This window comes from Panthera pardus, unplaced genomic scaffold (genome assembly GCF_024362965.1).
Source record: "Panthera pardus isolate Hobbes unplaced genomic scaffold, ASM2436296v1 HiC_scaffold_21, whole genome shotgun sequence".
Classification (NCBI taxonomy): domain Eukaryota; kingdom Metazoa; phylum Chordata; class Mammalia; order Carnivora; family Felidae; genus Panthera; species Panthera pardus.
In genome coordinates this window covers 58111792-58124536 of record NW_026526777.1, presented here as the reverse complement: position 1 = coordinate 58124536, position 12745 = coordinate 58111792, and the positions used below count along the sequence as shown (strand labels likewise).

At 37.4% G+C, this 12745-nt stretch overlaps 1 protein-coding gene across 8 annotated transcripts in view; it reads left to right on the top strand.

The window, feature by feature from the left end:
- DCAF6 (DDB1 and CUL4 associated factor 6) overlaps positions 1–12745 on the top strand; it is a 133492-nt gene that overhangs the window by 21557 nt on the left and 99190 nt on the right. For all 8 annotated transcript variants that reach the window (XM_053909324.1, XM_053909323.1, XM_019423701.2 and 5 more), the window contains exon 3: positions 3333–3425. In XM_053909324.1, coding sequence (XP_053765299.1) covers positions 3333–3425 — 93 coding nt within the window. The remainder of the gene's footprint in view (positions 1–3332; positions 3426–12745) is intronic.

Genomic DNA, 12745 nt, shown 5'->3' with positions numbered 1-12745 from the left:
TATTGTTTCTGTATTCTTTATTTCATTTATTTCTGCTCTGATCTTTGTTGTCTCCTTTCTTCTGCTAACTTCGGATTTAGTTTGTTTTTCTTTCTCTATTTCCTTAATGTGTTAAGTTCTGTTGCTTTTTTGTGATCTTTCTTTTTTCTTACATAGGCATTTATTGCTATAAAATTCCTGCTTAGAACTGTGTTTGCAGCATCCCATGTGTTTTATTTCCATTTTTGCTTATTTCAAGATATTTTTTTTTTACCCATTAGTTGTCCAAGAGTGTATTATTTAATTTCCATATGTTGGTGAAATTTCCAGTTTTCCTTCTGTTTAATTTCTAGTTTTCACCATTATGGTCAGAAAGATACTTAGTATGCCTTAACTCTTTTAAAATTTGCTAATATTTGTTTTGTGATTTAGCATGATTTATCCTGGAGAATGTTCTGTGTGCACTTGAGAGGAATGTCTGTTCTGCTGTTTGATGAACTATTCTGTGTATGTCTAAATCTTGATCTAAGGTGTAGTTCAATTCTAGTGTTTTCTTATTGATTTTCTGTCTGTATGATTTATCCATTGTTGAAAATGGGTTATTGAAGTCTGCTGTTTTTTCGTCTGTTTCTCCTTTACATCTGGTATAGTAATTTAAAAAAACGTTTAGACATTCTAGTAGAAATCTAGTGATACCATGTTGTTGTTTTAATTCTCTGTCCTGTTTTTGCATATTTGTCTGTATTGCACAAACTTTCTAAACTCACTTATTAGTTCCAGTACTTATATTGTCTTTTTAATATTCTGAAGACTTGGTACAGAATTCTCATTATTTAATTATTTTTAAATGTTTGGCAGAATTCACCAGTAAAGCCATCTGGGCCTTGAGTTTTCTTTGTGGAAAACTCGAACTATAATCGCCTAATAAAAATAGATTATATTTTGAGTGAATTTTGTTCAGTATGTGTGTTTCAAGGAGTTTGTCAATTTCATCCATGTTGTTGCATTAATGGCATAAAGTTGACCATAGTGTTCTGTTAATGTTTAGGTATTTGTAGAATATGTAGTTAGTGATGGATATCACCTTTCTCATTTCTCATATTGATAATATGTTACCCTGACCCCCCCTTTTTTTCTTGATTAGTCTGACAACATGTTCATTAATTTTATTTGTCTTGTCAGAGAATCAGCTTCTAGTGTTTTCGTGTATGTTTTTTGTTTTTTGTTTTTTGTTTTTTCTGTTTTCTGTGGTTTCATTGATTCCTGCTCTGATACTAATTATTTGTAATCTGATGCTGACTTTGGGTTTTACTTGTTATTTTTATAATTTTTTTTAATAGAAGCTGAGGTCACTGATAGGAGACCTTTATCTTTTCTAATATAGGTATTTTAGTGTTACAAGTTTACTTCTAAGTACAGATTTAGTTGCAACCCATAAAATGAGATATGTTGTGCTTTCATTTTCATTCAGTTCAAAATACCTTCTAATTTATTACGTAATTTCTATTTTGAGCATCTGTTATTTTGTAGTTTCCAAATATTTCTTTGTGTTAATGATTTTCGTTTAGTTCCATTTTGGTCAGAAAACATACTCTGTATTTAGTTGAAATCTTTTAAAAATATTAATATTTGTTTTATGGCCCATAAGTATTTTCTATATTGGTAAATAGATTTTTGTGTACTTAAGAAGAAGGTGTAGGGGCACCTGGGTTGTTCAGTTAGTTGAGTGTCCAACTCTTGATTTCGGTTCAGGTCATGATCTCAGGGTCATGGGACTGAGCCCCATGTCGGGCTGCATGCTGGGTGTGGCACCTGCTTAGAATTCTCTTTCTCTTTGTCTCTGCCCCTCTCCCCTGCTTGCTTTCTCTCTTTCTTTCTGTCTCTCTCTCTCTAAAAAAAAGGGGGATGTATATTCTGCTGTTTTTTAGTTGTTGCAGATGTTATAGTAAATTTGGTCGGTGTTATTCTGTCTTGACTGAAAGTGGAATCTATTTTTTTTTTATTTAGATACAGTTCATATACCATACAATTCACCCACTTTAAGTGTGCAATTCAGTTTTTTTTTAGTATGTTCATAAAGTTGTACCGTCCACCGCTAATTCCAGTATATTTTCACCACCTGACAAAGAAAGTACATAGCAGTTATCATTCCCTCCCATTCCCCCTCCACCTAGCTGTTGGCAATCACTAATCTACTTTCTGTCTCTACAGATATGCCTGTTTTAGAATTTTGAAATAAATGGAATCCTCTAATATGTGACCTTTCAGATTGGCTTCCTTCACTCAGCATAATGTCTTCAAAGTGTATCCGTGTTGCAGCTTGTGTCCACTGTGTATTCCTGTTGCTGCTGAGTATTTCCTTGTATGCATATTTTGTTAGGAGCAAATGGATAGTGACATTTTGTTTATGCATTCTTTCAGAAATGTTGGGGTTGCTTCCCTAATTGGCTCTTAGGAGTAATGCAGCTCTGGTTTTTGTGTACACGTTTTTGTTTGGGCCATGTTTTCAATTCCCTTGGATATATCCTTGTTGTAGAATTGCTGGGTCATAGGGTCGCTCTGTTTCAGTTTTTGAGGAACTGCCAACCTGTTTAAATAGCAGCACAATTTTGCATTCCTACCAACAATGTATAAGGATTCCAATTTCTTGACAATCTAGCTAACTTACTATTTTGTGTCATTTATTATTATTATTTTTTTAATCATTATAGCCATCCTTCTGGGCGGGAAGTGGTAATTCATTGTGGTTTTAATTTTCATAAAGATTGATACCTGTGTTTCCTTCTAAGTTTTATAGTTTGGGCTCTTACATTTAGGGTTTTTTTTAGCATTTTCAGTTAATTTCTGTATGTGGTGTTCCTTTCCTTGCGTATATCAAGTTGTCTCAGCACTATTTTTTGAAAAAATATTCTTTTTCCTTAGAATGGTCTTAGATCCGTTGTCAAAAATTACTTGGCCATAAATGTACAGGTTTATTTCTGGACTCCAATTCCATTCCATTGATTTAAATTTGTGATCATGACAATACCACACAGCCTTGATTACTATAGCTCTGAGTAAGTTCTTTTAATTTTTTTTTTAAGGTGGCCTGGTTTTATGTTTCTGGGTACAAAATGAATCAATTAAAATAAATTTAAACAATAAAATTTAAAGACTCAGTCATTTCATCGTGAATTTACAGAATGTTATATTTACTAAACAGCTGTATTTTCAATAGGTAAAGTGGTAAATACTGCTTATCATAGATGCAACTTTATTAGTGATAATAAATTTTGAACCGTTAGTTAACTGAAAGATGGCATACTTGTTTTTATGTCCAGCTTGCTTAAATTTACATTTTGTTTTCTTTTTAGGTTAATACAATCTGTTGGAATGAGACTGGAGAATATATTTTATCTGGCTCAGATGACACCAAGTTAGTAATTAGTAATCCTTACAGCAGAAAGGTAAAGTGGTTTAAAAAATCTATCATTTCATGAGAAAAATTAAGCTAAAAATTAAGAAACTGTAAATGATTATGGAATGGCCATTTGTAACAAAATATCCTTCTTATTTTGCTACAGTTATATAATTTGGAAGTTATTATATGAATATCCCTTAGTCTTCTTAGGAAAACATTAGATTTCACTGGGCTTTTGACTCCAGCAAATTTGAATATGCTTCACTGTATCCACCTGGGTAAAATTGCCAAAAGTAACATTATCTCAATAAATCATTCTTTGGGAGGAAAAGGACAGTGTGATTTTTTTTTTTTCTTTCATGCTCAAAAAATCTACCCTTCAGCCAAGTGGTTTAAGATATTATCAGTTTGAAAAAACAGTATTTAGGTTCTAGTGAAATGCTTCATGATATCTACTACCGTAAACTGGCATATAATATTGAGTTTTAGGATTATTTCTCATTTTTAGTGGCTCTTCTCTCTATATGGAGAAACCATACACCTATTTTTTTTTTTAATTTTTTTTTTTTTTTAACGTTTATTCATTTTTGAGGGAGAGAGAGAGACAGAGCATGAACGGGGGAAGGTCAGAGAGAGAGGGAGACACAGAATCCGAAACAGGCTCCAGGCTCTGCGCAGTCAGCACAGAGCCCGACGCGGGGCTCGAACTCACGGACAGCGAGATCATGACCTGAGCTGAAGTTGGCCGCCCAACCGACTGAGCCATCCAGGCGCCCCCAGATACACCTATTTTTGTATCAGTGAGAACTTGGTAGATTGTCAGACCAAACACTCATTTAAAATGGTAGCAACCTGGGGTGCCTGGGTGGCTTAGTCGGTTAAGCACCTGACTTCGGTTCAGGTCATGTCTTACGGCTCTTGAGTTTGAAGCCTGCATCAGATTCTCTGCGGACAGCTCAGAGCCTGGAGCCTGCTTCGGATTCTGCGTCCCTCTCTTGTTCTGCCCCTCCCCCACTCATTGTCTGCCTGTCTGTCTCTTTCTCTCTCTCTCTCTCAAGAATAATTAAACATTAAAAAAATTTTTTAAATAAAGTAGTAGGAACCTTAAGAATAAATTATTCACATATTTCTTGTTTTTCCACATTTAAACAGTTAAGATATTCTAATAAATGTTTGTGGTCCTTCAGTCTGAATGAAGTTCATATTGAAGATATTCTTGATTAAGAGACAGGTCTTAATTTTGTTTCAGAAATAGCTTTACTTAATTGTCCTGACTTAGCAGAGGGAAACTTGATATTTTCAAATCCTACTTGTTTTAGGTCTGCAATTACTAGGTCTTTTAAGGTGCCTGGACCCAATTCCAGTGTGGAGCTTGGGGCCTGGCTCAGTGGCATGTTGAAGCATTCTCATCTCCCAAATGTGGAGGCCCTCTGAAAAAGGCCAAAAAGCTGTCTTCTTGGGTTTTTATGGAGGCTTCATTACATAGTCCTTGGTCCTGACTGACTGTCTTTAATCACTGACTGAGTCAACCTCCAGCCCCTCGCCACTCCCAAGTTGCAGCTCTCTAATCTTACGATTGCCCTTTCTTGCAACCAGTTGCCACCCTCTGGTGGATTCCAAAAGTCACCTCCATTGATAACAAGACACCCATGTCACCTTTATGTCTCTGAAGCATTTTCAAAAACCATTGAGCAAGACCAGATATATCAGAGAAATAGATTTTGGTCATCTGAATGACCAAAGATTTATTTATTTATTTTTTAAATGTTCGTTTGTTTTGAGTGGGGGGCGGGGGGGGGGGGGGTGGGGAGGGGCAGAGAGACAGAGAATCCCAAGCAGGCTCTGTGCTGTGAGTAGAGGGCCCGATGTAGGGCTCGGGCTCCATACCATGAACCATGAGATCATGACCTGAGCTGAAATCAAGAGTCAGATGCTTAACCAACTGAGCCACCCAAGCACCCCCAAAGGTATATTTCTTATAAATCATTATATCGTACTAGGACAACCTTTTTGTTACGATAGAGGAAATGTCCTGGAATGATGTAATGATGTATGTTTGGAATGCTTTTTGACCCATCACTCTCAGAATTTTAATGCTAGCAGTATTCATAGTAGTTGTCTAGACACCAATGGAATAATCTTTTTGTTTTTGAAAAGATGCAGAGCTTCACTTTTTTTTAATTGTATTAAAATACACATAACGTAATACTAACTATCTTAATCATTTTTAATGTTTGTGTTCGGTGACATTAAGTACATTTACATTGTTGATGTTATCAGCACATCAGGCTACAGAACTATTTTCATCTTGCAAAACTGAAACTCTGTACCCATTAAACAAGAACTCCTTTTTCTTCCCTCTTCCCTCCAGTCCTTGGCAACCACCGTTCTCCTTTTTGTCTCTATGAATGTGACTACTTCAGATACCTCATATAAGTGTTTATATGATATTTGTCTTTTTATTACTGCATATTTCACTTAGCATGATGTCTTTAACGTTCAGACATGTTCCAGCGTGTGTCAAGATTTTCTTTTTTAAGCCTGAATATTCTATTGTATGTACATACCACATTTTGTTTATCCATTCATCTTTCAGTGGACACTTGTGTTACTTCTACCATTGTGATATTGTGAATAATGGTACTATTATGAACATAGGTGTTCACCTCTCTCTCCAAGTCATTGCTTTCGATTATTTTGTCACCATACTCAGTGGGATAATTTTTAGAAGGTCTTGTTTCTTCTTTATTTGCTTATTTTTGGAAAGAGGACATTCACTTTGATGGCATGGTTCCCAATAGAATATGTATATTTAAAAAGTGCTTACTCCTTCTCGTTGCCAGTTTAAGAAATGAGTAATCAGATAATACTTTTAAAAAGTTTAAATATAACAAGACTTTATCTTTTTCATGTAGTGGTCTTCATAGATCCAAATTTGCTATCAGAAATAGTAAAAAAATATATAAACATAGATGATTAATTACATAGGAAAATAGACAGTTTTTAATATTTATTTATTTATTTAGAGAGTGCATGAGCAGGGGAGGGGCCAAGGAGGAGGGAGAGAATCCCAAGCAGGCTCCGTATTGTCAGCACAGAGCCCCGCATGGGGCTCAATCTTACGAACCATGAGATCCTGGCCTGACCCTAAATCAAGAGTCTGATGCTGAACTGAATGAGCCACCCAGGTGCCCAAAATAACGTTTTTTGATCCTGAGTCAAATATTATCTGTTCTTAGAGTTTGACTTTATTTTTGAGGTCATGGAAAGACCTCATGGAAAGATGACCTCATTAATCATGGAAAGATTAATGCAAATAGAATTTTGAAATGTTTATTTTTTTACAGAGTAAGAGTTTGGAGGCATACCTTATTGATGGTGACTTCTTAGTTGTATGTGTCATCTGTGTCAAATGTATAAAATGGAGACGTTTCTTTTTCCAATAATTATAGTCTAATTTACTTGAACCCATCCTCCCATTGAAAACAACTAAAATATTCTTGATTAAAGACTTTAAAAATTATTGTAAAGAAAAAAATTGTCCTGAAAGTAACAAAGAACTGCCTTGATAGTAAGGGATTATCAGTCCAAAATGTAGGGAAAAGTGAATCCAGAGAAGTGAGCATGAGAGCCACTTTCTCCCTGAAGATATTTGTTAGTCCAGGCATATATAAACTTTAATCTTGATGGCCTTGAAGGTCAAGGTAGACAGAAACAAGGCTTAGCACCCAAATCAGGTATGGATTCCTATAGCAGACCCTCCAAAGTATGCTGGGACACCCCTCCTGGCACACCTCAAAAACTGAAGGAAGGTAGCCTTGTAACACCTAATATAAAAGAAATCCTGAGTGTACCACGTATGCAAAATTTTTCTTGATTTGGTTTCAGCCAGCTCCCTGGGTGACTCTGTCAGTTAAGTGTCTGACTTCGGCTCAGGTCATGATTTTGCAGTTTGTGAGTTTGAGCCCCGCATCAGTCTCCCTGCTATCAGTACAGAGCCCACTTCAGATTCTCTGCCACCCTCTCTCTCTGCCCTTCCCCTGCTTGTTCTCTCTCTCTCTCAAAAATAAATAAACATTAAAAAGTTTATAATAAATCTTAAAAAAATAAATCTTCATTTAATAAAATCCATCTCAATTTATGAACAATATGTGACATGTCAGTACATCTATTTGTGTATCTGGTGCTTTTGTTTCTGAAGCTATGCGTAAGCCATGCATAAATCATGAATTGTTAGAATGATGTCTGCTGAATGTGACTAAAGCAAAGCCAGAGGCCTATCAGATGAAGAAACCAATACATACACTGTATGTAGTGACTTTTATATAGTTAGCTACTTGGTAAGCCATGCTAAAATACCTGACAGAGTTAAAGGCTGTCATACCTATCTTGTTTAAAAGATTTACATTAATTATTTTCTCTGTTATTTTTTTTTTTTTTACCTTAATCTATCAGATCTTAGTGTCTTACGCTTAGAGAGAGGAATGAAAGATTTTGAAGGCATTTAACAGACAAATTTTGTTCCTCATTGGCTTTGATTGATGGAGGTGCAAAAAACACCCCCCTTTTTTTCTTTGACCCTAATTATATGTGCGTTATATATGTAAGACATACTGCGTAGTAATTTATGGTTCTCAGTAAATTCTTATTTTGGCCATAACCTTATAACCTAGGTCTTAAATAAAATGAGGTGATTTAAATATTCAAATTGGTCGAGGTAAATAGCTGCTAATATTCATTACAGATTTATGTTACGATTTGGTGTGGTACTCTCTGTTAAGATTTGGCAGTTAGTGTCACACAGTAAATACTCACTTAAAACCAAACCCAATATAAAGTTGAAATATATTTTCCTAACTTTGTTTTAAAATTTTAAAATGTAGGGAAAACTTGAAAAAATAATACAGTGAGCATCCACAAATAGATTTTTTTTTAAGCACTTGAGCATAAGTTGGAGGCCTCATGCCTTTCATGAATACTTTGGTATATATCTACTAAGAACAAGAACATTATCCTATTTTTTTTTTATTTTTTATTTTTTCAACGTTTTTTATTTATTTTTGGGACAGAGAGAGACAGAGCATGAACGGGGGAGGGGCAGAGAGAGAGGGAGACACAGAATCGGAAACAGGCTCCAGGCTCCGAGCCATCAGCCCAGAGCCCGACGCGGGGCTCGAACTCACAGACCGCGAGATCGTGACCTGGCTGAAGTCGGATGCTTAACCGACTGCGCCACCCAGGCGCCCCAAAACATTATCCTATTTTTTTATGTATACCAAAGAGATCAAACAAGGTCATACTCTGACTCATTTCAGGTCTCATACCGTAAACATGCTATGTCCTTTTCGTGATATATTTTGTCATGTTTTTCCATTTTTATCCTTTTTATTAGCGATTTCTCTATTTTTTTTAAGTTTATTTTTTTGAGAATGAAAGAGGAAGAGAGTGCATGTGCGCTCACACAAGCAGGAGAGGGGCAGAGAGAGGGAGACACTGAATCCAAAGCAGAGAATGTGAAGCAGGCTCCAGGCTCTGTCAGGGCAGAACCCGACATGGGGCTTGAACTAATCAACCATGAGCCAAAGTCGGACACTCAACCTCCTCAGCCACACAGGCACCCCAATGACGACTTCACTGTTTAAAATGTCCCTAGCCTAGGTATCATGCTGAAGTATTATCTTGTGTTTCTAAGCACAAGAAGCCTGGGATATTTCTTGTGGAGAAACTATATTAAATAAGCTTCATGTAGGCATGAATTATAATGTTGTTGGCCGTGAGTTCAATGCTAATGAATCAACAGTATACAATAAATAAGGTCTTTAATTTTTTTTTAGTGTTTGTTTATTTTACAGATAGAGACAGAGTGTGAGTGGAGGAGGAACAGAGAGAGAGAGGGAGACACAGAATCCGAAGCAGGCTCTAGGCTTCGAGCTGTCAGCACAGAGCCTGACGTGGGGTGCAAACCCACAAACCATGAAATCACAACCTGAGCCGAAGTCGGATGCTTAACCAGCTGAGCCACCCAGGTGCCCCAGTGAGGTCTTTAAACAGAAACATATAAAACAAGGGTGTGTAGGGGCGCCTGGGAGGCTCAGTTTAAGGTCTGATTCTTGACTTCGGCTCAGGTCATGATCATGGTTCAGGGGATCAAGCCCGACATGGGGCTCTGTGCTGATGGCGTGGGATTCTCTCTCTCCCTCTTTCTCTGCCCCTTCCCCCTAACACACCCTCTTTCTCTCAAAATAAATAAATAAACATTAAACAATATTAAAACAAGGCTATGTATTGATTGAGAAAAATGTTGTGGCCAGAGGCTCAAAGGAACCTAACCATGTGTTTCCCTAGGAGCAGTGATTCAGTACTTATTAACTCAGTATTTGTGCTGACTTTATAAAACATAACTATCAGGAATGATGAGAATCGACTGTATGCTATTATATATATGATACATATATGATTTTCTGCATTACGCATGCACATATGTACATATGGTCTGTACTCACCTTTCCTCGTTTTTTCATCATTCTGTCACTGCCATTCCTCCTTCAACCCAAGCTCCATCCGTCTTTTCATTTAGTCCTTGTATTTGCTCAGTCTCCCTTTACAACCATTTGTCTGATGTTTTCTTTACGAGTAGATTAAAATTAAACATTTTAGTAAAAATTCTCCACAAATTACATTGTGTGGTACATGATATTAGTCTGTCCTCTTATTGGTGATAAGTTTGATCTTTCCATTTTGCAGGTATGCTGACCTTTTGTAATTAATAAGATGTTTGTGAAGTGGTATTTTGAAACTGTGTGAATATTCTCTTTCATAACAGTCTTAGAGTGATTTTAGTGTTGATTCTTGCCTTAATCAGTTGTTAAAATGTAGTTACAAAATAGTGATTTTTAATTGTCATTCCTTCTACATTTTTAAATTGACATGTTTCTGTAATAAGAGCATTTCCTTTGTCCCTAGCATTTTTTGGAAAAATCACTTTTAGGATAATAGGTTTTTTTTTTTTTTTAGCGTTTTTTATTTATTTTTGGGACAGAGAGAGACAGAGCATGAATGGGGGAGGGGCAGAGAGAGAGGGAGACATAGAATCGGAAACAGGCTCCAGGCTCCGAGCCATCGGCCCAGAGCCCGACGCGGGGCTCGAACTCACGGACCGCGAGATCGTGACCTGGCTGAAGTCGGACGCTTAACCGACTGCGCCACCCAGGCGCCCCTAGGCTAATAGATTTTTAAAGTTTATTTATTTATTTTGAGAGAGAATAGGGGAGGGCAGAGAGAGAGGGAGAGAATCCCAAGCAGGCCCCCCACTGTCAGCACAGAGCCCAATTCAGGGCTCGAACCCATGAACCGTGAGGTCATGACCTGAGCCAAAACTAAGAGTTGGATACTTAACCGACTGAGCCACCAAAGTGTCCCAAGGGATTACAGACTTTTAAAAATTCAATATATTATAATCTATTACTGATACAGTTTTCTTTTAAGTTTATTCATTTATTTTGATAGAGCACGTAAGCAGGGGCGGGGCAAAGAGGGGGAAAGAGAATCTCAAGCAGGCTCTGCACTGACAGTGCGTGGGGCTCTAACCCACTAACTGTGAGATCGTGACCGGAGGCAAAGTTGGACGCTTAACTGAATGAGCCACCCAGGTGGCTGATACACCGATACACTTTTTGATGCTTGAATTGCCTCAGTTTGTTCGGTGGGACATTTAAAGCCAACCTTGTGTCATGTTTTGACATGCTGTTATATTTTTCAACACATTTTTTAAAGCACACCAGATACTCAACATTGCACTAAATTCTCATTGTGCGTACATTGTTGGGATGTACCGTAACTCATTTAACAAGTCTCCTGTGTTTTGCTGTTGTGACTAGCTCAGTACATAATTTTGTGCATTTTTTCTTGTATTGTTGGAGGTGTATCTTAAGGTGAATTCCTAGAAATGGACTTGTCTGGTCAAAGTGTAAACACATGTATGGTTTTGAGAGGTACTGCTCAATTCCTCCCCGTTGGTCTTGTACCGTGTAGTTCCACAGAAATGCCGAAGAGCCCGTTCCCCGTAGGCTCGCTTACATAGTGTGTTGTCAAACTTGGGAATTTTTGCCAATCTGAAAAGTGAGAACTGGTTTGTTAGTAGCTTTGGTTTGCGTTTTCCTTATGAACAAAGTTGGGTGTTTTCTCACATTCTTTTTTTTTTTTAATTTTTTTTTTTAACATTTATTTTTTTTTTGAGACAGAGAGAGACAGAGCATGAACGGGGGAGGGGCTGAGAGAGACGAAGAAACAGAATCCGAAACAGGCTCCAGGCTCTGAACTGTCAGCACAGAGCCCGACGCAGGGCTCAAACTCATGGACTGCGAGATCATGACCTGAGCTGAAGTCGGAAGCTTAACCGACTGAGCCCCTCAGGTGCCCCTTTTCTCACGTTCTTAAGGGCTATTTGTATACCCTTCAGTGAACTATCTATTTGGATCTTTTGCCCATTCGATTAAAAAAACTCAGGTTTTGGGGCACTTGGGTGGCTCAGTCGGTTAAGCGGCCGACTTCGGCTCAGGTCATGATCTCGCAGTCTGTGAGTTTGAGCCCCGCGTCGGGCTCTGTGCTGATAGCTCGGAGCCTGGAGCCTGTTTCAGATTCTGTGTCTCCCTCTCTCTGGCCCTCCCCTGTTCATGCTGCCTCTCTCTGTCTCAAAAATAAATAAACATTAAAAAAAAATTTTTTTTTGAACACAACAGGTATTGTTGAGTTTCTTTCTCTCAATTTTTAAGAACTATTAGGAGAGTTGGTCATATATCTGCAGTGTATGTTGCAAATATTTGAATATTTATTTAAAACTTTATTTCTGTGGGCGCCTGGGTGGCTCACTCGGTTGAGTGTCTGACTTTGGCTCGGGTCATGATTTCACGGTTCGTGGGTTTGAGCCCCGTGTCAGGCTCTTTGCTGACAGCTCAGAGCCTGGAGCCTGCTTCCGAGTCTATGTCTCCCTGTCTCTCTGCTCCTCCCCTACTCATGCTCTGTCTCTCTCTCTCTTAAAAATAAATTAAAAAAAAAAAAAAAAAACAAACACATTTCTGTCACAGGAATTTTTAGTCTTTATAATTAAGGAATTAGATGTTGGGACTTCTGCTGTAGTTTCATCTGTACCATTTCATTATTTTGATTTCATGATTCATTTAAATTCAGTTTACTTTTATTTCTTTATCCTGAAAGGGAATAGCTTAAAATTTATCTAGTAAACAGTTTCAAAAGTCAGGATGGTCCTTTCTCCCCACCCCTGTACCCTCTCTCTAATCCTGAAAGTAACTTGTTGAAAGTAGATTATCTGAAAAATACAGGAAAATATTTTTAGAATAATAAAAATCA